Source organism: Ostrea edulis, chromosome 10 (genome assembly GCF_947568905.1).
Source record: "Ostrea edulis chromosome 10, xbOstEdul1.1, whole genome shotgun sequence".
In the NCBI taxonomy this organism is placed as follows: Eukaryota; Metazoa; Mollusca; class Bivalvia; order Ostreida; family Ostreidae; genus Ostrea; species Ostrea edulis.
In genome coordinates, this window is record NC_079173.1 from 30,878,686 (window position 1) to 30,903,307 (window position 24,622).

Sequence of the window (24,622 nt, forward strand, 5' to 3'; positions counted from 1 at the left end):
GCCAACAGACAAATCAAGTTTAATTGAATAAATCTCGAGTCAATTTTAGTGCAAAAAAAGGTCATGTTTAGAACGCTGTAGCTCAACACATGCAACAATCATTGTGGCCCCTGTTTTTTTTTTTTGTTTTTTTTTTAATTTCCCAATTCTGCTTCAATGTAAGAATAAAAAAGAATACACTTTCCAAAAAAAATTGACAATACTACAAATCTCAGTATATGTAGGGATTGCGTCTTTTGATAACTTTTCTGTCTTTAGACGCGGGTTGCGTCGAAATAACCAACAGTATCGTGGCTATATATATGAATAGGTGGATTAAATGCCTAAAGTATTGTTGCAAGATGTCATTGGTCATCGCTCGTCTCAAAGGCCACACCGTATATACATTTTTAACATATTAGGACTTATAATCATAAAGCAGAATTCATTATACTATATACATGTATATGCTGTTGAAAGTAAATAAAGGCGAAAAAAATATAAAATCCACACACACAATGGGCCGGAGTGTGTCCGACGGAAAAAAAGATCGGACCGAATGTCTTTGGGCCAAAGTGTCTCAAAAAGTAAGGCCAAAGTGGCCAACTTAGGGCCGAAATGTCTGGGCCGAAACGTCTCTGGGCCGAAACGTCTCTGCGAAGTTTGACGAAGTTCCGCTCTGGAATGGTCCAATGAAATTAAAGATAACAAACGAGCGGAAGATTTGATATGGCGACCATCGATGAATCTGGCAAAAAGTTGAAAAGTGTAGAGGCAAGTAAATAGTCCAAGAAATATAGCTGGTTGGATTTTGAAGAGGCATTTTTTTACCATGTGAATTAAATAAATGTTCTTATGGGGGAAATGTAAAGACTCTTAAAGTCTTGAACGTTTTTAATTACGGTAACTGTTTGTGCTTTGCAAATGCTGCTTATGCAAACACAGGAGTTTGAAATTTTATCGTCATAATACCGTTATCTGCACCGCATATCTTTAATATACAGTTTATTCCGTAATTTAGTTCTTTGAAAATTTGCATATTCCTTTAGTAATTTAACGGAATAAACCAAATTTAAAGAGCAAATAACTCTTACTAAAGGAAAAATAAATCTTACATTTTATCGCGGTGCAGATAACGGTATTATGCCATTTTATCAATAAATGAAATGCACTGGATTGACCAGGCCATGAGCTATACGCAGAGCTCATGGCTTGATCAAGAAAGTGCATTTTATTGACTTTGTTGATAAAATTTTAAACTCCTTTGATGCAAATATTAACACTTCTCAACTTCAGACTCAGTGTAAGATTTCGTATACGCGATTTTCGAATAGCATGCGATATATAGAATGTATTCTCAAAAACTGTATGATTGCAATTATGTCAGCTATGATACGATATGGTGAGATACCATTATGTCTTCATCAAACTATGGTACACTTGGATTCAGTCTTTTGTCCAGTTCCGAATCACTTTGTAATGTCTTACTGCCCATGTTTGAGGGCAAAGCAAAAAGAATTGGCATCTATATGCATAACAAGACAAAAAATATTCGAAAGTTAGGCGTAAAAAAAACAGTGATTTTTTAAGACCCATTCTAGGTCAGAATATCGGCCCTTTCCCCTTCCAAAAATTACAATTTTTTCCCAATTTAACTTTCACTTTTCCCAATAATAAAAACGGACAAAAAACATTTGTTAAAAAAATAAGTTCAATGTGAATAGTTTATGTATGACATGACAAAGACGCATCAATTCTACAGGGTTCGAAAATTACCTCATGTCCGTAAGTCCGAGACTAGTAAAAAACGTGTCGGACTAGTAAACTCTCTATAGCACTAGTCCGTACGGACTAGTGAAAATCCGGAAATCAATCTTGGATTGGTTAAGATTTTAGCAAGATTTGTCCGAGTCTCTTAGATGGTTGAACTTATGGTCGATTACCTGCATGGTTAAGTGTTTGTGTGACTATGACATCCTTCCAAACACATGGAGTGCGTTCGAGACCACCGTTCTTCGAATGAGCACAAATTCCTGCCGATTCCGAACTCACGAGAACGGGTTCGAGGTGCAAGAGCTGCAAGTAGTGTGATCTAAGAACAAGCACGTTTGTGCGCACATGTTCTCGTCATTCGCGACTCTAACACAGGAGTTCGTAACACTATAGCTCATGGCTTATTCAATCGAGTGAATTTTATTGACTTTATTGATAAAATTTCTAACTCTTGTGACTCTAAGAACTGAGCACGAAAACAACGAAAACGTCGATCTCAAACGCACTTATGGACGTTTATAAAAGGATTAACTTGGAGTTTACTGTATGCTTCAGAAGATCTTGAATGCAAAATAAAGTATGGTGGTCTTTTTCTTCTGTAGGTGTCAGAAACTAAATTGCATGCAACTGTGATGTGTTTGGTTTGATTAAATACTATTGAATAAAATGAAGATCATTTAATATGATATACTGGACGGACTAGTGAAATGCTTTGTGGACTAGTGAACATCAATAGTGACTAGTCCGTACGGACTAGTGCTTGAAAAAGTTAATTTCGAACCCTGTTCTAGATGATTTAGAAAGAATAGTCGAAAATTTTAAGACCTTAAAAAAAAGAATATTAGATATGTAAAATAAAAGCAAAATGGCATCAATTTGTGTTTGATTTTTTGTTTGATATGATATATTTACAATAATGACTAGATTTTCCTAATTTGATCAAAATGTTGACTATTTTGCCCAATTCGAAAGCCACAGGACCCTTTTGAAAAATCACTGAAAAAATTCTGTGTTTCTGTTAACACCTTCAAAATTAGGGTCGGTAGGCAAGTGTTTTTTTTTTTTAAAATAAACATTTCACCTCACAAGCAGTTCCCATGTTGGTCCTCAAAGATGTCCGTCAAACTTTGATGGTGCTCCAAGCAAACAATTTTAGCATCTATCTGCATGCTTATATTTTGCTAATTTGATTGCAACCGAGATTTGTCTGACTCTTATCCCTGCTTTTACAGGGCTCACACTGGACCAAAATTTTGTGTTGCAACCTGGCGCACATGCATTGACTCATACATGTTTACTGAAAAATGTTGAAAAATCACTGAAAAAATTCTGTTTCTGTTAACACCTTCAAAATAAGGGTCGGTAGGCAAGTTTTTTGGGTTTTTTTAAATAAACATTTCACCTCACAAGCAGTTCCCATGTTGGTCCTCAAAGACGTCCGTCAAACTTTGATGGTGCTCCAAGCAAACAATTTTAGCATCTACATGTTTATATTTTGCTAATTTGATTGCAACCGAGATTTGTCTGACTCTTATCCCTGCTTTTACAGGGCTCACACTGGACCAAAATTTTGTGTTGCAACCTGGCGTGCGTGCATTGACTCATACATGTTTACTGTAGATCCATATTTCATGTATATTATTCAAGAGTCATATATACAACATATCATATAAATCGTAAAATGCGATTGGCAGCGCGAGCCTTGCTTTATATTTTGACCTGTGGGGGAGAGTCAGCAAACTCCATATTGAAAAGTGGGAATTCAGTGACACCATGAGCTAATTGTCTACCTTTTACATGGATTTTTTTAAGGGTCTATAGGGGGCTGAAATATGGCCCCATTACCAATGCTAAAAAGCAGGTTTTTTCCCCAATTTTTTACTGATTTTTAGCATTGGGAATGGAGCCTTATTTTGGCCCTTAAAAAATCCCTGGCCAGGGTTGGGAAATGGATCTTTTCACTGCAAAATGAGGACAATGGATGTACACTTGAGGTGATGTGTTGACACATGTATATGATTAAAATAAAAATTAGTAACATAAAATGTTTCAAAGGTTAACAGATTAGTAATTGATAGTGATGAAACAATTGTCGATTGATTTTTGCTCTTCAATTCCAATTATCGATTCTAGTTTTCACAAATCGATTGACGCCTGTACATGCATTAAAATCTGATCCAAGATTCATCTTTCAGACTGTTAATCCCCTTTTATATCGAGATGTGTGGGGGAGAGTCAGAGTGGACTCTACATTAAAAGTGGGAATTACCAGGTAGTGTGAATGCTGCACATATCCATAAAAAAACTAAATAGAAATAACCCCCAAAATAATAAACCTTTATTAACTACATGTAAATACCTATTATATCGATACAGTTCTTCCGATTATCGATTATGAACCACTGACCAGCTGTAGTTGAAGACATTTGTTGGACCTGATTCGTTTCAAATATTAAAAAAGCCTTTGCCATTGGTTTACTAAATCTGCAATCTCAGTGCTCCAAGTTGCAACTAAAACGGTCGCATTTGCGACCAGAAAATCGATTTTGCGACTAAAGGTTATATTCAAGTCGCAGTTTTGTGAGTGGAGAAAAATTGGTCATCCAGTAGAATTTTTGTAATCGGGATCGGAAGTCTGAATAAATATTTTTCAGTCTCGGTCAAAACAGAGTTTGAAAACAATCAAGATGGTGGTAAAACGAGGGTTAAAGAACTTTGGATTTATCAATAGTAAAAAGTAGAAGCCTCGGTCTAATACATGTAACGAAGAAATTAAAGAATCACTCAGAGAAAGTTCTGCATTTAAAGATGCCATAGCTGTGTCTAATGAAAAATGTAAATGTAAAGGATGAACCCCAGTCCTAATGGCTCAAGGAATTTTCGTGGTTGATATACAGAGATTGCAAAATGTTTTGTAGAATTTTTTGTGAGGCCAAGCAGCCAGCAACGTCCACAATTTCTGAACACCCATTGTCTGATTTCACCACGACTTGGTGTACATCTTTCAAATGTGGAAGTGTGACTATTCACGGCAACAGTAAGAGACATGTCTTTGTCCATGACTGCATTATTAGCAGTAAGTCGAGCGGGGCAACTCTTGCTGCTAATTTTCACAGACAAATACGAACTCGGGATGTAGTGTTCTTATTGATGCTGGTACTGATTGTTCAGCAAAAGATCCAACAAAAGTAGAAGCTCTTATTCACATAAGCAGTGAAGGCCCACGTATTGAGGACTATAAAGCAAATCCTTGTGTGGAAGGCTGGGTTTTCTTCCCCAGAAGCGTACTGTAAAATATTTAGAGGATGGCCCGATGCAATACAGCTTTTGCCAGAGTAAATACTTGACTTGTTAGCATCCATCATGTTTCACAACACATTTCTATTCAGTTTAATAATGAAACAAATTAACAAAATGCTTAAAGGGTGTTGATTTTTTTTCTTGAAAGATATTCAAATTTAAAAAAAAAAAACCTTGTAGGTCTTATTTACAAAATCTTTTACCATGCCGATTAGAAATTTTGAACATGGCGACTAGAAATTTGAAAATGGTGACCAGAAATATTTTTAGGTCGCCATTTTGCGACCTGATAGCAGATGTGACTTGGAGCACTGAATCTATGTTATGATCACATGAATAATTTTATGGGTGAACACATTTATAAATAATGCAAACATTACAGCTGAAGACATCATTTCATTTCTTACAGATGGAGGATTTGGATGTTTCAGTTGTTGCCAACACCAAAAAGCAGAAGCGAGGGTTGAAAACAATGAAAAAGAAAGCACCCCTGATAGATTTAAATACATCTGTACGGAGAAAAAGACTGAACAGTTCCCTTACCAAGAAGCTCAACCTCAGCAGTAAGCTAATATTGATTTTTAAAAACCCAGGGAAATAATATTTAAGGATTGAAAGTAATTTCTACTCATTCTATATGATGTGAAGTAAGTTTGGGCGGTTTATGCATTATATGATGCGAAATAGTTTATTAAAAAGTGTAAACTGTCCCAACTTACTTTATATCATATAAAATGAGTAAATATTACTTTAATTTGCATATGATGTAATTTGATGAATAACAGCAAAGGTGCAACTTAAAGGCAACTTAGTTTGTATGTTGTAAAGAATGTTGATAAGTGAAATGAATTCCTAAATTGCATAATACAAGTGAATTGCATTATTTGTTGTTAAATCAGAAGGCAGACTGAAATCGATTCTGTGTTTCATGACAGATAAACTTTCACGCTACGTGAGAGGGAGGAAAGAAAATGTACTGCAGCGATTTTTTTCCTTATATAACTGGTACTGATAAACGGTACCATTCCCAATGCCAAAAACCATTGATTTTTCCCAATTTTGAGACTAAAAATTCCCAATTTACTTGCCTAAAAATAGACCGCTGAAATCGTAATTTACTTAGTCTGAAACGTTATACAAGTTAACTAAAATGTTCACTTCCGGTATTAAATCGAAAGTACAGATCATGGCAGTGCGCATGTTTTGTAGAGCTACGATGATTCTTAAACGGCCCTACGACGATTCCTTGTTTCACAACAGCAAATATTACCGTAAAAAAGTTTGTAAAAAGAGATGACTACTTCTTGTTTTGTTCTTTTTTTTTCTTTTCTTTTATATTGGTAGAAAATTCCCAATTTGTTCGATTTTGACGCTACTTTTCCCAATTGAATGGGTACCAGTACCAGTGGGTAGAAAAAAATCGCTATATATATATATGTGTGTGTGTGTGTGTATCAAAGAATTAAACATGTTAAATGAGTACTCTTGAGTATGTAAAATGTGTATATCATTACTAGGAAAACATAACCATGCGTAACAGGTTTCCACAGAGTGTAGGGATATTATCAAGGCTTTTGTAGGATTAGATGTAGTGTATACATTCCTTACATGTGTGAGGCCAAAAAAATATAATGTGTGGTTTCGGTTACATTCCTTTGAGAAATAGGGTAGGATTTCATGTTGACACAGAAAACAAAATCTCATTGGTCATACTAAATGTTAAAACCATGACGGAATCAGAGACGAAATTATAGAACTTCTGATATCCCGTTTTAGTCAATGTTATAGAAATAAAATCAAAATATTGAACAAGCATTCGATGTGTTGTATACAACCTCTATTTGGGTCAAATGCTTTCTGACATGCTTCATACTGATTGTTAGGTCGTTTTTGGCACACTGATTTTGACTATGGATTACTCCGTTTGCCTGATCAAGATAAAGGGCTCACGGGGGTGTGACTGGTCAACAGGGGCTGTTTACTCCTCCTAGGCATGTGATCCCACCTCTGGTATATCCAGGGGTCCGTGTTTGCCCAACTCTCTACTTTGTATTGCTTGTATGAGTTATGTTATGAAATTGATCACAGTTGGTTATGCAAAAAAAATATATATATGTTGGTTTCCACTTTCACCTCAAAATTTTAAAGGGTCGGTAGGTAGGTAGTGGTTTTTTTCTGGGGTTTTTTTTTTTTTTTTTTTTTTTGGTTGGTTTTATAGGTTAAATTATTTTTCAATGATTTTGTATTCTATTATTCATGAAACAGTGATTGTGTAGAAATCAAATAAAAGTTATAATATGGGAAACAAAAACAGTTTCTGTGTTTTGGAATCCGTTGGTGCTTAATGAATAACTTATAAGTCAATAATTGTACTCTTGTTGTAGTGATGGCATTCGTAAAATCTGTGAGAATGGAAAAAAATATGTTAGGGTCGGCAGAAAGAAGTAGGGACATTTTCTGCAGTCATTTGGCCCAGAAAATAGATTATTTCAATAGGAGTCCCAAAATCTGGCAGTCAAATAAGGAATATATAAGCAAATCCAAACTACATTTAATTTGATTCAAAATTGCTTTGTGTTGTATGACAGGAGTGTGAAGTTGGCATAAAATTGCCAAAAATGCAAAAATCAATGAAAATTTTCATAAATACAGGGGGGGTTCTTTTCAGAAAACATACAGCCTATGCATCAGGCAAATTTATATTCAAACACATTTTTCATCTTATCTTAATATACAATATATATTAATTTCATTTTGCTCGACGGATGGGCACACCTTTTCCTAAGGGTTGTTCCAGAAATGATCAAATGGGGGGGGGTCGGGCGGCAAACGATTATTTTTTTGTGTGGGTGGTCGTATTTTTTCATATTTTATTTGGTCCGTGGTTGGACTGTTAAATTTTTTTTTATTATGGGTAGTGGGTAGTTTCTATTGTTTTTTTTAAGATTGTTCCACGTGGGTGTTGAGTTTTCAGAATATTTTTATTGTCGCTCTTGTCGTGTTGGTTACAAAACGTCGGAGGGAAAATTGAAAACGTGCTTTTGAAATCGGAAGTAACATAGAACTATTTGAGTTGTCGCTCTTTGTAGCGCATAACTTTCTATTTCCATTACGGCACTCTTCAAATTAGAGGCGCGTTTAGTAGAGTCCCTTGGGACGTGATGGCGGCGAACTCTGTAGATTATTACAGTTTACAGTGCATCGATCTTGGGAATATTTTGAAATCAATAGGTATTCCGTTTCCTAATAAAAATAGGCACACCTTGGTTGATTTATGCGAGGGTACCGATGCGTTATATTTATCAGTCAGTGTGATGGTGATATTATAGAGGCCTCCATTAGAAGACCAACGATTCGTGGAAAAACATATCCATACCCATTTCATGATAATAGCATCGCTTGGACTCCCAATCTTTCCAACATTCCCGCCATAGATGCCTTTGATTGTTGATGTGACATCGTTTCTTCAGAACTACTGTGATACAATGTTGCACAGGCATTACCGCGTCATTGACTACTAGAATGTTTGTCCCAAAAACCTTGTGAGATTTGTACTGTTTTCATTTTTAAAAATATTTTTGTGGTGGGTCTGGTTAGGTTTTTTTTTTATTAGATGGGTCATTGTAAAATGAGTTTTATCAATTTGATGGGTCATGGGGCAATTTTTTATTTTTTTTTTATGGGTGCTTGGTGTATACAAAAGGTACCCCCCGACCCCCCCCCCCCCCCCCCCCCCCCCCATGTATTTATTTCTGGAATAGCCCTAAGCAATAATCTGGATGAAATTTAACAGTTATCAAGCTCTTTTTGAAAAAAGGCGGGAAGAACTCTTATTCATGACATAATAATGCTCCAAAATAAGAAATAACTTTGATTGAAGTTGAGATAGTATACTTGGCATGTATTTATCTCATTCAAAACATAGATCAAGCTTGATTCAAGACACATTTAAATCAGAGAATTTTTTGGGGCCTTTTTATGTACACAATCGTACCTTGTTCTTTTTAGGGTCGAATGGGAAAGTGGAAACCAACATATATTTTTCACCTTTCATTCTACCCAACACTAAAGCCGTGAAAAATGATATAAAAATGTGCGATATATCAAGTACCAAAATGATAATGATCAAAGCCATTAAGTTTATTGTTGATGTAAATAATTTGTGATCTGTCTATTGTGCTATACCTCTGCAAGGATAATGCTTTCTTTAAATACATGTGTTCTCATTCTATTTAAGTAAACTCGGTACAGAAGCAGTCTTTGAGAGCCAACAATCGAGCCCTGGCTGTCAGCTTGGAGCGGACAAAACAAGAACTGCGGAGTGCTGTGGAGATGAACCAGGAGCTCCGTCGAGAACTCCAGGAGAAGGATATGAGAATCGTTACACTGGAGCGAGTGTCTGGACTAAAGAATGAAGACATTGAGGAAGAAGTTCTCAGGAGAGTAGAGGTATTCTTCCCACATATACTACAATATTATCCAAATGTTTGATATTTGAGTTATGAGCTCTTCTGTTTCATGAGGTAATTTAATGTAACTGAACACCATAGTGGGGCAAAGTACATGACAGTCAATAAGTTAGATGATGCATAATAGTAAAAGTTGCTTCTGTTTAAAGATATACCTGTAATTAAGAAATATAAAAGGTGATCAACATATATTTATTTATGGAATGAATTTAATTTTAGGGCATATCGTGCAATTTAAGCTGGTTTGGGTCAGTTTATGCTTTATAATCCACTCTATAATCCTGTGAACCACATTGCTAAGGCCAAAAAAAAGTGTGTTTATGGTCACCCGACTGACCCTATATTTTCGTCCTAACCAACAAAAAAAATTATCGGAAAATATATAATTATGTCTCCCTTCTTTCAGGGGGAAATGTATTATTTTTGTACTTTCTATCTGTCACAAAATCTTGTGAATGCTTCTTCTCCTATGTGGCTCATCAGATAGACTTAAAACTTTGTACAGTGCTTTTTTGCCATTTGTAAATGTGCATATTGGTGGGACAGGAGGATCCAATTATTTTCCTAAAAGTTATCGTGGATCTAAGAGGGGTGGAGGATGTAAAAAAGCTTGTCAACACCTCTTGCTTATCGGATAGATTCGATACTTTGTACAATGCTTCATTGTCATTTGTAGATGTGCATATTGTAGGGGCAGGAGGATTTTTTTTTTCATTATGGATACAGGTATATTTTCCTGAAATTTTTTCACGATTTCCCTTTTGTAGAAATACACAATATGAATCAGCTCACATTTCAACTAATTGGTGCACCATGACCTACTTAACTTTAGGGCTAAAAGTAAGTTAAATAGTTTCCTGGACTTTTTCTCATGATAGATACAGATATTGCACTGACATTTTGTCACAACCCCCCCTCTCTCTCTCTCTCTCTTTGAGAAATATACATAATTAGTTCACATGTCAGATGGATTAGTGCACCATGACCTACTTAAGGCTTTTCAATTCAGAATGTGTGTGATATCATTTCAGAGTGCATGATATACCTACAGGTTGAATTTCGCTGTACGACGGGCATATGTACCGTTTGCGGTACTGTTGTTTTTAATGCCCCCACAACTAGTTGGGGGACATGTTTTTGTCTTGTCTGTCTGTCCAAAACGTTAACCCTGTTCATAACTTTTGAATGGTAATGGTCATGTTTTATATTTTTATTCCTTGTGGCAGGACCTATTTTATGGCATTTAAGTTTTTAACTGTAACATTGACCTTGTAATTTGACCTACTTTTATTAAAACCTAACCTATTCAATATCCCCTGAACTGTTTAAGGTAGAGATTTTGTATATGAATTTCTTATGGCAAGACCTTTCATTTCATAATATGATTAATTTTATGACCTTGCCATTCTCTAGAACAGCAAGGTCGTTGTAGTAATATTAATATGGAGGCGTCTACATGTTGTGTGAATTCACTGTGGTGTCACTGTTGTGACCCTCTAGGTGATGCAATATGGGATCAAATTTTTTCATGGGAATAAAGGTTGGGAGAATATCTTTTAAAATTACAAAAGCTGAACAACAGCAGCAGTCTTCATGAAAAACTTTGTGAAGCACAGGCCCTTTGGGCTTCCCAGTATAATAATTTCGCAAGTCTGAACAATATTTTAATGGCCCAAAATATTTTTTTCTAATTTGACCACTTGTCATTTGCAAGGTGTTACATGCTGATTCTGCGCTATAGATACATGCATGTTCTACTTTGGGAAAATACATATCAAGATGATCATAGTTAGAGTACTGACATTAAAAGGATTATCTTATTTTGTTTTTCGTATACATCATTCATCAGCAGCTTGTTCTCTACTTTGCTTTGTATACACCATGTACAAAACATTTTTGTTTTCTCCAGAATCAAATCTTAGCCAAGGCCTACCCTCGGTCCAGTGGGGCATGCATTTTCACTCTTTTCTCTTCATACGACCATTTTTTATTTAATTTTTTTTAATTTGGATCTGATTGGTTGTGATTGCAAAATACGTTTGGGAGGTTTGGAATTTCTCAGACGAGCCCCCTCCCAATACTTCATAAAAGGCAGCATGGTTGATCGTTTTAGGATGCGAAATTTGACTGCCAAGCCATGACAAAGTCTGAGTCAATCTCGCGCTTTATTTGTAATATACAGAATATTTATAAGAAAACATTTACAGGCCCACCGGACTCCTGGGTTAAATATTTTTAGCTCACCTGAGCTAAAAGCTCAAGTGAGCTTTTCTGATCACCCGTATTCCGGCGTCCGTCCGTCTGTAAACTTTTAACATTTTTGACTTCTTCTCAAAAACCACTGGACCAATTTCAACCAAAGTTGGCTCAAAGCATCCTTAGGTAAAGGGAATTCTAAATTGTTAAAATAAAGGGCCAGGCCACCTTCTAAGGGGAGATAATCAAGAAAAGGTAAAAATAGAGTAGGGTCATTAAAAAATCTTCTTCTCAAGAACCATTAGACCACAAAAGATGAAATTTATAGATAAGCTTTATTAAGTAGTGCAGATTCTAAATTGTTAAAATCCTGGCCCCCGGGGGTCGGATGGGGCCACAATAGGGGATCAAAGTTTTACATACAAATATATAGGAAAAATCTTCTTCTCAAGAACCACTGAGCCAGAAAAGCTGATATTTATATGAAAGCTTCCTGATATAGTGCAGATTCTAAATTGTTAAAATCCTGGCCCCCGGGGGTCGGATGGGGCCACAATAGGGGATCAAAGTTTTACATACAAATATATAGGAAAAATCTTTAAAAATCTTCTTCTCAAGAACCACTGAGCCAGAAAAGCTGATATTTATATGAAAGCTTCCTGATATAGTGCAGATTCTAAATTGTTAAAATCCTGGCCCACGGGGGTCGGATGGGGCCACAATAGGGGATCAAAGTTTTACATACAAATATATAGGAAAAATCTTTAAAAATCTTCTTCTCAAGAACCACTGAGCCAGAAAAGCTGAGATTTACATGAAAGCTTTCTGACATAGTGCAGATTCAAATTTGTTAAAATCATGGCCCCCGGGGGTAGTAGGATGGGGCCACAAGGGGGATCAAAGTTTTACATACAAATATATAGGAAAAAATCTTTTTCTCAATAACCACTGAGCCAGAAAAGCTGAGATTTACATGAAAGCTTTCTGACATAGTGCAGATTCAAGTTTGTTAAAATCATGGCCCCCGGGGGTCGGATGGGGCCACAAGGGGGATCAAAGTTTTACATACAAATATATAGGGAAAATCTTTAAAAATCTTCTTCTCAAGAACCACTGAGCCAGAAAAGCTGATATTTACATGAAAGCTTTCTGACATAGTGCAGATTCAAGTTTGTTAAAATCATGGCCCCTGGGGGTAGGATGGGGCCACAAGGGGGGATCAAAGTTTTACATACAAATATATAGGAAAAATCTTTAAAAATCTTCTTCTCAAGAACCATTGGGCAAAAGAAGTTCACATTTACATGAAAGCTTTCTGACATAGTGTAGATTCAAGTTTGCAAAAACCATGGCCTCCAGGGGTAGGTTGGGGCCATAATAGGGACTACGGTACATGCAAATATATATGGAAAGTCTTCTGATATGGACCCAGGTGACTCAGGTGAGCGATGTGGCCCATGGGCCTCTTGTTAGAAGCCCGATCCCGATTTTACTGGGCTCGGGCATCGGGCCACCGGTTAACGTCGAAGACTGCAGCAGGGCCAATGTGACTCAGGTGAACAGTGTGGCCCATAGGCCTCTTGTTTTAAAACTTCAGTCTTGATAGAAAATTAATTCATGATGGTGTATGAATATAAGAGAAACTGTGTTGTACGTTTTCAGCAAAGTCATGACATTCTGAGAGGCATTTTAACTGCCATGGGTGAGAACCTGTTTGCTGTCAGCCATAATCTGAGCGAGGCAGTGCAGCACTGTGTCCTGTCCTCGAGACGGTCCACCACTGGCTCCAGGAAGACGTCCTCTGTCGGCAACACCTCTAACCCAGACATGGAGATTGACATGAACAGTTCCGCATATCAAAGGTCAATATAAAGCAGATTTAGACCAGTTTCAGTTGAGATCAGAAGTAATAATGAGTTATCCCTCTTCACAGCAGAGACATATTTTGTTTTTATGCGCCCGTCATCAGACGGGACATATACAAATATTACATGTAGTTGAGGGTAACATTGAAAATTTTCACCTCGAGAAAACCATCGTCAACCGAGGCATTGTCGAGGATGTGGTGTCTCGTAACTGAACGAAATCCATTAATGTGAACTTAGTCATTGAAGTGTGGAGTCTGCTTTATCTCTTGAGAAGTTTCATTGAATTGTTTTGACTGAATGTCGTCCAATCAGAAAGTAGTAGGCATAGCCAAGACATCACTGTTGTTGTGTGAATATATTTCGAATTTGTTAACACTTTTTATTCTATTTTAACAGTCAGTCTCTACAAAGAAATTTGTTTGCTCGCAGTAAAATTTACGTAGTTATTTCAAACACTGAATATGTCCAATATGAATACTTGTTCTTTCAGATCAATATATGCCCAGACCCAACAATCGTCGTTGTCTCTCCCTAGGGAGCCCTTACTCCGATCTGAAGGATCCTCCTCCTCCCAGTCTCATGCTTCCCTCACCATGGCTTCACATGATATGAGTGTCATAGCCGAACAGACAATGTGTCTAGAAGATGTTGAACTTCTCACTGAACTGGGTAAAGAAATTTCTACTGTTCTTTCTGGTAAACAGGGCTTGACTGGTTAAAAGTCTGGCAGACTGACTGACATTTGTTTTAGTCAGTCCAATGGGACTGGTCAAATTTCTAAAGCATAAAAATTATTTTGGAAAATATACTTATGAAATCTTATACACACATCTGGGCATGCTTCAATCTGTAGATATCAGACGAATTTGATTTGTAAATTATAAATCCCACATGAGTGTTACAATATTGTCTGAGGCATATTGAGTTAAATTTCATTTTAATAACATTAATGAAATATGTTTTAATTATTTCTGGAAAACTCTGTTGGACTGCTAGCTTCTAGCCCTGATAAATAGTGTGTAAACCAGCACTAATCTTGTAATCTGGGGCAAAAATCTGCATGTCCAGGTAATTATTAAATCTTTGTTGCCCAAATGATCAGAGATGTCTGTTAATCAATTGTACCATTATAAAAAATTATGTATTTGTTCGAGAGGATCCTTGAGAACATCTAGCTTTTGACTATTTTGACTAAATTGGTACAAGTGATGAGATACATTTTAATTCTCACCATGTAAATGTTGGAGTTGTGTTGGAATATTTTTTCTTTGCAATATTGAATAGAGAATATACTGCACTTTTGAATAGATGTTGTGTGCATACAGTATGGTGTTTTTGAGGCAAATTTTCATTTTATCTGATATGGGGTCTGAGGGCTGATTTTACATAATGGTATTCTTTTTATCACATGCGGGTTAATTTTTAGATATTAACAACAGTTATTATCTAAGTAGAACATGTAATGTTTTGTTTAATTTTGTTAAGTCTTCCTTTTGTTTCCGATGCAAAATTTCAATATTGGTGACTTTTGGATTGGGAATGTGTCAGGTAATCGGACCCAAAAATAAGCCTGGAAAACCCCTGTATAAGGATTATAGAGAGTGACATATACTCAGATACATAGACATTGATGATAGGACAACAGCAGTTCTCAAATCTGCAAAGAACAATAGCCACAAATACCCAAATATGGCCCTGTAATTTTGAATAAAATAAAGTATCTTCATTCATAATTTTTTGGAGATTTTTGTTTTATTTCCAGATTAACATTACATTTATTCCTGATGCTCTCCAATTATTTCAGATGAATCAGAAGATGAATCGCTGAAATCCCAGAGCAAAATATGCATGTCAAAAATTCCCCAACGCGTGCCAAGGAAAAAAACAGTAGAAATCGCAAAGGAACTGTCGGAGGCAAATACTGGTACTACACAAGATGAGACAATGGATGATGTGATGGTTGAGAAAGAGGAGAAACAGGCTGGAAATGGAAAGGACAATTGTAAATCATCCAACAAGCAACAGGAAGACAGAACTGCTGCTGAAAAGAAGAAAACGGAGACAGTGGATAAGCGAGGAACATTCGTGGTGACGGATTTGTCAGATTTCAATTCTGGAATCAAAGTTTGTCCATCTGCAAGGATTGGAACAAAGGATGACAGTTCTGATGACAGAAGGAAAACTTTTGTGAAGCCACCAAGTACAAAACCGGAGGAAGATAGAAGAGGAACGTTTGTTGTGCCCCAGAACCCCCCTGAATGTTCAGATCATTTAAAACAGATGGACAATGAGGATCAGACAGTGTACTTTGATACTGACATGGATATGACGGAGGTGTTAAACTTTACACAACAGATCTCAACAGAGTCCATGAATAAGGGCAATGGACCTTCAGAATCCAAGTCTGCTCAAGACAATGCAGAAAAAAAATCTCAAGAAGAAAACAAGACGAGAATAAATGACGAAAACAAGGAAGAGGATAAGAAAAACTATAAGAGGAAAGAAAGACAGAATAAGGAATCTTCTGTGAAATCAGATTTGGAAGGTTTGGGGACTAAGCTTGAAAAGATTAAGCCAACCAATTCTCCAAAATCGGTGAAAGCTTCCAAAGAAGAAAAATGTGAAAAGGACCCAGAAGGCTCTGGAAAGTCAGTTGTTGAAATGAGAGTACCCAAGCCTGGTAACTTTGAATACCGTGTTTCAAGAAAGCAGGTGGATGGAACAAGACAGCCAGTGCCACAGAAACCAGTTTCGAGAGCCAGATCTAAAGGGAAAGTGAAACTAAGTAAGGTCACCAGTGAGGTCATTGAAACCATCAAAAAGACTCCAGGCAAACCTAGAAATGTTTTTGACTTTGGGGACAGAACTCCAACTGTGACACTAGATCCCAAATCATTGCATAATTTACAATCGGAAGAAGAGGAAAACAAGACGGGAAAAAAAGAAACCAATTCTAGTAAAGACCTTGATCAAAATGATACAAAAGAGAACAATAAAAATTCCAAGAGGAAGGATGTTGAAAAGGAACAGAGGGTAGAAACAACAAAATCAGTAAAAGAGCCCAAGCTTTTGTCAGATAACCCAGTGTATTATGTGCCACTGGCCAAAGGATCACCAGTTACTGTCAAAGAATCAGGCAGACATTCCAGAAGGTCAAGGTCAAAACCTCGATCTTACAGAGAAGTGTCATCTGATGAAGACGAGGAAGAAATTGAAATGCAGCCAGAGACAGCTAAAAATCGGGGAAGGTCAAAATCCCGAAGTAAGTATGATAGTGGAGAAGGGGAAGAACAGCGAAGTGGAAGACGGACAAGGTCCCAGAGCAGGGGGACACGAGGAGACAGAGAGGAGGAAGATAGGGATTATGAACCATCAGTGGTTAACAGACAGTCTAGAGGCAGATCAAGAAAGGCTGGTAATGCTGATGGGGAGGCCAAGGTCACTAAAGAGAGATCCAGCAGGTCAAGGACAAGGAAAGCTTCTCTGCCCTTGGAAGAGGGTGTTAGTAAATGTAAACAGAGTGATGAAAATGAGGAGAAGATTGATGATGTAGAAGAAGTTGAAATTGTTAGGAAAACTAGAAGTAGGTCAAGGGCAAGGTCTATGAAAAGTAAAGTGGAAGAAATGGAGAATATTGACAATGTATCTGATAAGAAATCATCAAAAACTAGTCAGAATGACAATGAAGCGAATTACCAGGAAGAATCCTCTGCAGGTGGAATTTCATCAAATGACAAGAAAAAAGAGAGGTCCAATAAAGCATTTCTACAATCATTACGAAACTCAGCAGGGGCAAATGAAAAGGAAGACAAGCAAACAGCTGCCTGCCCTACATCATTGACAGAAAGTGAAGAAAAGGATAAAGGATTACGGAAATCAAGCAAGCATGCAGTGGTGCTGCCTTCTTCCAGCAGTGAAGAAGACACAGTGTCCAAGTCCACGCGGGAGGGACAGACTGGAAATGCGTCGGTGGGGGAAGATGTTTCTGATGATAAAAATGGGCCATCTACTGCACCAGTGAAAAAGATAAAGAGGAAATATGATGATGCTGAAGATAGCATGGATGATAACAGCGAAGCTTCCAAAACAAGAACGGGAAAAGAAATCCAAACTACAGGAAATGTGAAAGAGGGAGATGATGTTGACTGTACGATCACCAGTAGAAAAACTGTTAGAAATGCCGCGAAAGAGGAAAGGGGTGAAAAATATACATCAAGAAAACTTACAGATGTTAAAGATGCTGATAAAACTACTAGAACTGGATCAAGTTCATCTCTTAATAATGATCGATTATCCCAGTTTGTCAGAGAACGAGGTCGAAGCAAGTTAGTTGTTGCAGATGATGACGATGACATTACGTTCTCTGATTTTGACAAACTTTATCAGCATGTGTCTGCTATTAGAGCTTCAGAGAACAGCAGCAGTGTAAAGATGAATAGCCAATCAGAGAGCAGCAGCAGTGTAAAGATGAATAGCCAGTCAGAGACAGCGAAAGTGGAAGAAGTGAAAGAGAAAGTAGAGGTCAGTCAGGAAAGCCTGCCATTAAAAACGCCTAACATGTCAAGTACAAAAAGACAAAAATCTGCAACCAAGTCCAAGAAAAGCAGCAAGAAGAACCATCACGATAGTCAAAGTTTGGAGAAAGAAAATACCAATGAAGAGGTGAGTATATTGTGGAGAAAGAAAATACCAATAAAGAGGTGAGTAAATTGTGGAGAAATAAAATACTAAGGAAGAAGTGAGTATATTGTGGAGAAAGAAAACACTATTGAAGAGGTGAGTATATTGTGGAGAAATAAAATACTAAGGAAGAAGTGAGTATATTGTGGTGAAAGAAAATACTAATGGAGAGGTGAGTAAATTGTGGAGAAATAAAACACAAAGGAAGAGGTGAGTAAATTGTGGAGAAATAAAACACTAATATTAAAAGAGGTGAGTATACTGTGGAGAAAGAAAATACATATGAAGAGGTAAATCTATTGTGGAGAAATAAAATACTAAGGTGAGTTAAGTACAAAGAAAGAAAATACTACTGAAGCAATAGGATTGATAAAAGTCTTAATGTTTTTGCTCGGTTCCACTTCTGCTTGTTTCTCATGCCTAACACTGTCTGCAGCTGTAACCTGTTGATGAAAGTATTAGATATTCAAGGATATGATAAGCCAATGTATCTAGTTGTGCAGAAATGTTTTTGTTTTCAGATTGAAGGGGGATAGGGTACAATTTAGGGAGATCAAATGGGGTAGGGGTGTAGAGTACCCGCAACGTTATTCTTGACATTCCTATCGTGTTCTATCGTGCGTGTATCCTATCGTATCGTGCGTGTATCCTATCCTATCGTGTATCAGGTTTTCCGTTTTCTATCGTGTTTTGCGTTTATCAGGTCTATCGTGTATCGTATTTTGCGTGTATCAGGTTTTCCGTTTATCGTGAAAATCGTTTATCGTGTAGCTTCGGAAACTATCGGGATCGTATATTAAATCTAATGAAAAAGTAAGATACTTTCCGAAAGCTTTATTCGTTTTGTTAAAGAAGCTATTTTTAGGAATCGAGGAAAGACAGTATATTTGAAGGAGAACAGAAAGCTGTTGATTTTAAAGCAGAAAAAGAGCTATATGTCTATCCAGAGAGGGTGAAAATTTATCGCAATTTCATTCTGTCTAGAAAGTATGCAGTGGTTTGTCGAGCAACCCGAGAACAATAAAACTGAAAGCTCCTTCATCTGGAGTTCATAAACAGTTCCTTGTCTAGAAACAATTATTTGTAATTAACACTAACAGAGAAATAGAAAGTTCCGATCTGAAAGGAAAAATCAGTAAATTACATTGTTTATTGCATATATTTTAATAATGGTTCTTTTTCTTCCGATTTTGTTCACCTGTATTCAACTTAATATATATCAACTACTGAACTTGTGCGCGTTCTTATCTATCTGATTTTGTGTATCACCCGTGTTTTGACAGTAAACATTCTCAGGGGCATTGTATTTCCCACATTTAGAAGATTAAGTTTTAAAAGAGTGCAAAGGTATATTGCATCTCCCACATGTACATGTACATGTACACATATACCAATAGTCGTACGTGTAGATACTGGAAATGTATGCCGGTTTTGATGATTATTTGAATTTTTTACATGCTAAACACAAACATTTAATTTAAAGCGTTTCTAAATTGCGACTTTAAATCAAGCCGGGTTTCATATATGTTTTTAATAGTTTTTTTATTTTTTGTTAACAAAATATCAATTCATATGAATATGTTCCAATTACTTGTGACTATCAATTATCACTCATAGTGTAGAAATATCTAACATATGAGCATATGGTGTAGTGCAGTGGATTGAATTTAAAGCGGTCATTATGAAAATAATTGTAGTTGTTGAAAGAGCGGTGAACTCGGAGCTTGATGCAAAATAACCCCCTCCTCGCTACACACAAAATATTACTTAGTTTTATTTGATATCCAAGATAATAGACAATATTAATAGAATAAGAGAGCTATTGAAGCATGATAACACTACATTATATTCCATTTTGTTAATTCCCTGTTTAATTGCTAAACACTCGGCATCAAGTGTGAATACCACGGGTCCTCGGAGATGACCTTAAAAACACACCCCGTGTCACGGTAGCTGTGGCACGCTAAAAAACCCTCACTGCTCAATGGCCGTAATTGCCGAGCATAAGCCTAAATTTAAAAGCTCTTCACCGGTCATGGTGACGTCTCCATATGAGTGAAATATTCTTCAGCGAGACGTTAAGCAAGATAAAAATCAATCACTCCATTTATGATTCATATATTAAACATTCAAGGTGACAATATACGTTTTAGAATCATTGGCTGAGAAAATTCATATAGATATCTAATAATGAATTCAATACCGTATATAGTTTAGCTTCCAGATTTTAGCTGTAATGACGTTAAAGAAAACATAAATAGAATTTTTAAAAAATAAAAAATAAACGTACAACCGTGGATAATTACATTATATGCTTTAGGTATATATTAAGTATTGAAATCCTTCAATATTATTATCAACATAATGAAATTATTTTGTACGTATCAAACTTTCATTCTGTCTAAATTGTTTCTAAATTTACAACATTTCTATCAGGTTTTCCGTTTATCGTGAAGATCGTTTATCGTGTTTTGCGTTTATCAGGTCTATCGTGAAGATCGTTTATCAGGTTTTGCGTTTATCAGGTTTACCGTGTATCCTATCGTATCGTGCGTGTATCCTATCGTATCGTGCGTGTATCCTATCCTATCGTGCGTGTATCGTGTTCTATCGTTTATCATGTCAAGAATAACGTTGCGGGTACTGTAACATAGAACTGTATGGGTGAAAAATGAATTCCAAATTTTCAAAAGATATAACTTGACAAACATGATAAGAGTCCTGAGCTCTTCGGAGATGAGAAGTGAAGAAGGGACTACAGTAACCTTGACCTTTGACAATGAACATTAACCTGGTATAACTTTAAAGTCAGGACTGATAGCGACATGGGCTCTTCTGAAATGATAAGATGATAGGACCTTCAAGCTAGTATCAAGGTCAAGTTACTCCAGTGACCTCTGACCTTGAAACATGAAATTAGTATTACTTCAGAACCAGGTCTGATAGATACATGGGATTTTCAGAAATTATGTTGGGATCTACAAGTTAGTATTAAGGTCAAGTGACTCCAGTGACCTTGACCTATGACTTTGAACATTAAAACTTATATAACTTTATTACTGGAATTTATAGAGACATGGGATCTTCAAAAATGATAAGAGAATGCAAACTAGTATCAAGGTCAAATGAATCCTTTGACTTTGATCATTATTTTTTTTTTATTACTTTAGAACTGGGACCAAAAGAGACATGGAATCTTCAGAAATGATAAAAAGATGTTGTGACTTATGAACTAGTATTTCCATTGACCTTGATCATAAAAACTTATTACTTTAGAACCAGGACAGTTAGTGGCTTGAAATTTTCAAATTCAGGGTCTTCGTGAACTAGAATATTTTAAATGACTTTTCTTATCTTCTGTAGTAGTAGTAGTAGAAAGGAAAAGCAAAGCTGTGTACACTTTATTTTTTATTTTTGATAGACGGTGATCAGTAGTAAGAAAAAGTTGGAGCTGTTGAAGAAGAGGCTGACCGAGATTGAGAGCAGGAAACCCTCGTTAGGTCCCTTGTCTCATGTACAACTGAGCCAGTCGGCACCAGGCTCGCCTCAGTCTGAGTAAGTAAGACCTGCACTAGTGTATGAGAGATGGTTGACAGATATTACAGTTTTCAGTCGTAGAGTCTTATACATAATTTGGATAACAACAATCAGGTCATGTCACAAATATACTCAGGTCAAGTTTGTAACGGGTTCAGATTGAGAAAGGTTTTGGCAGAGTTATGCCTCTTGGACTTTTTGAAGAAAAAAATGTAAACAATTCAGTTTCTACTCATCATCATCCGTGGACATTTTGGATTGGAATTTGAGATATAGATCATATAAGTTGCTATTTGGTTGTAATCAAATAATTTTTGGAAGAGTTGAGCCATTTGGACTTTGAAAATTTCAAATTGATAATTATAATCTACATATAATTTCATGCATAAGATATGTAGTATTTGCATCTGCACAATTCTACATCTTGTGAACTACAATTACATGAACAATTTGGTTCCTGACAAAATAGTCCAGACAAATGAAGCATTTAGATAACTGAATTGGACAAAAAAAGAGATGAATAATATGCAAACTAGATGTGTTGGAGTGACACAAATGTCCCCCCCCCCCCCCCCCCCCCCCCACCACCACCACCACCACCAAAAGTAATTCGACCACACTCATATCGGTACTTGACCTGGATATTCTCAAAATATATCTATATCCCAAATTTTAATTCAAAATGTCCATGTGTTAGTACTAGAAGTCTATTTATCTTGATAAAAATCAGTTGTTCAGACGTTCTGATTTTAATCCTATTCTAGAAGTTTAAAACATGCTGTTGTGCAGTTGGTATACTCTGTTTATTTGAAACACACATGTGTAATTAAAAACTACCAATGAACTACATTAATTCAGAAGGTTTGAATCATTTCTTCTGCCTGATCATTTGGTGAGATGGATGAGTTGGGAGTAAAGTTATCCACTTATCGTTAAGCAGCGTAATGGTGGTTTACAAACACTTTTTAGCTCACCTGAGCTATAAGCTCAAGTAAACTTTTCTGATCACCTGTTGTCTATAGTACATCTGTAAACTCTACACATGTTTACTTCTCTAGAATCACTGGGCCAATTTCAACCAAAGGCAATACAGCATCTCTAGGTAAAGGGGAATCAAAATTCTTTATATGAAGGTTTACACCCCTTTCAAAGGGGAGGTAATATTAAACAATATTGAAGATATGGTTCCATCTTTTAAAAATCCTCTCAAGAAACTCTGGACCAAAGAAAAGTGAAAATATCCTCTAAAAATGTAGAGTGAAAATTGTTAAAATCATGGCCCCAAGGGTAGGGTGGAGCCAGTTTTACTTGGGAATATTAGGGAAAAATTCTTTTAAAGTCTTCTTGAGAACAACAGGGCCATGACAAGTTATATCTATGAGCAAGCATCCTCAGGTAGTGCTAAGTTTTGTGAATTTGTGGCTACCAGGGGTTGGATGAGGCCACATTAGGGGATCAAAGTTTTATATGGGAATATATGATAAGTCTTTAAGAATTTTCTTCTTATGAACAGCTAAGCTGTTATTAGTCATTTAAGAAATGAATTTCAGTTTTGTAAATACATGAGGGTATGAACTCTGACGGCATGAAGCATCGCAGTTCATGCCCTCATCGCTGTTCAGGTCCTCATTGCAGTTCAGGCCCACATCGCAGTTCAGGTCCCCATCACAGTTCACACCCTCATTGCAGTTAATACCCTCATCGCAATTCAAGCCCTCATCGCAGTTCATACCCCAATCGCAGTTCATACCCCGAGGTTTTATACAGCATTTAGATATTACTACCCATTTTACATTTAAGGGGAATTTTTAAGAATGCAGTCATGAGCTTCATGGGAATGGGGATGAGGGACATCCATGGAATATAATATCCACAGATTATAACAGCCATATAAATTGATTGATTACTCATTTTATATTGTAAAAGTCTGGCAATTATATAAAATGACTTAGAATATATAAAAATGATTTTTGTTGAAATTGCTCATACAATTTTGTGACGTTTCTACGAATGAAGGGAATTTTTATCCATGGAAGGGGAAATATCCATTTCATGCCCCCATCGCAGTTCAGGCCCCCATCGCAGTTCAGGCCCTCATTGCAGTTCATACCCTCATATTTACTTTCACTGAACTTTTTCTCTTATATTTATTTTGAGATTGACATTGCTTTCAGTTTAGTTTTTAGTTAGGGCTGTTCCAGAAATGATCAAATTAGGGGGTCGGGCGGCAAACGATATTTTTTTTGTGTGGGTGGTCGTATTTTTTCATATTTTATTTGGTCCGTGGTTGGACTGTTAAAAAAATATTTATTATGGGTAGTGGGTAATTTCTATTGTTTTTTTAATTTTGTGCCACGTGGGTGTTGAGTTTTCAGAATATTTTTATTGCCGCTCTTGTCGTGTTGGTTACAAAACGTCGGAGGGAAAATTGAAAACGTGCTTTCGAAATGGGAAATCGGAAGTAACATAGAACTATTCGAGTTGTCGCTCTTTGTAGCGCATAACTTTCTATTTCCATTACGGCGCTCTTTAAATTAGAGGCGCGTTTAGTAGGGTCCCTTGGGACGTGATGGCGGTGAACTCTGTTCTGTAGATTATTACAGTTTACAGTGCATCGATTTTGGGAATATTTTGAAAGCAATAGGTATTCCGTTTTCTGATAAATATAGGCAAACCTTGTTTGATTTATGCGAGGGTACCGATGCGTTATATTTATCAGTCAGTGTGATGGTGATATTATAGAGGCCTCCATTAGAAGATGAACGATTCGTGGAAAAACATATCCATACCCATTTCATGATAATAGCATCGCTTGGACTC

The 24,622-nt window shown here is 36.6% G+C and overlaps 1 protein-coding gene across 1 annotated transcript in view; it reads left to right on the plus strand.

Moving 5' to 3' along the window:
• The first annotated feature begins 687 nt into the window (after positions 1–687).
• LOC125665771 (serine/arginine repetitive matrix protein 2-like) overlaps positions 688–24,622 on the plus strand; it is a 31,542-nt gene continuing 7,607 nt past the window's right edge. Inside the window, exons 1-7 of the mRNA XM_048898619.2 lie at positions 688–753; positions 5,462–5,615; positions 9,290–9,501; positions 13,380–13,579; positions 14,076–14,254; positions 15,390–18,247; positions 21,687–21,820. Coding sequence (XP_048754576.2) covers positions 709–753; positions 5,462–5,615; positions 9,290–9,501; positions 13,380–13,579; positions 14,076–14,254; positions 15,390–18,247; positions 21,687–21,820 — 3,782 coding nt within the window. The 5' untranslated portion in view covers positions 688–708. The remainder of the gene's footprint in view (positions 754–5,461; positions 5,616–9,289; positions 9,502–13,379; positions 13,580–14,075; positions 14,255–15,389; positions 18,248–21,686; positions 21,821–24,622) is intronic.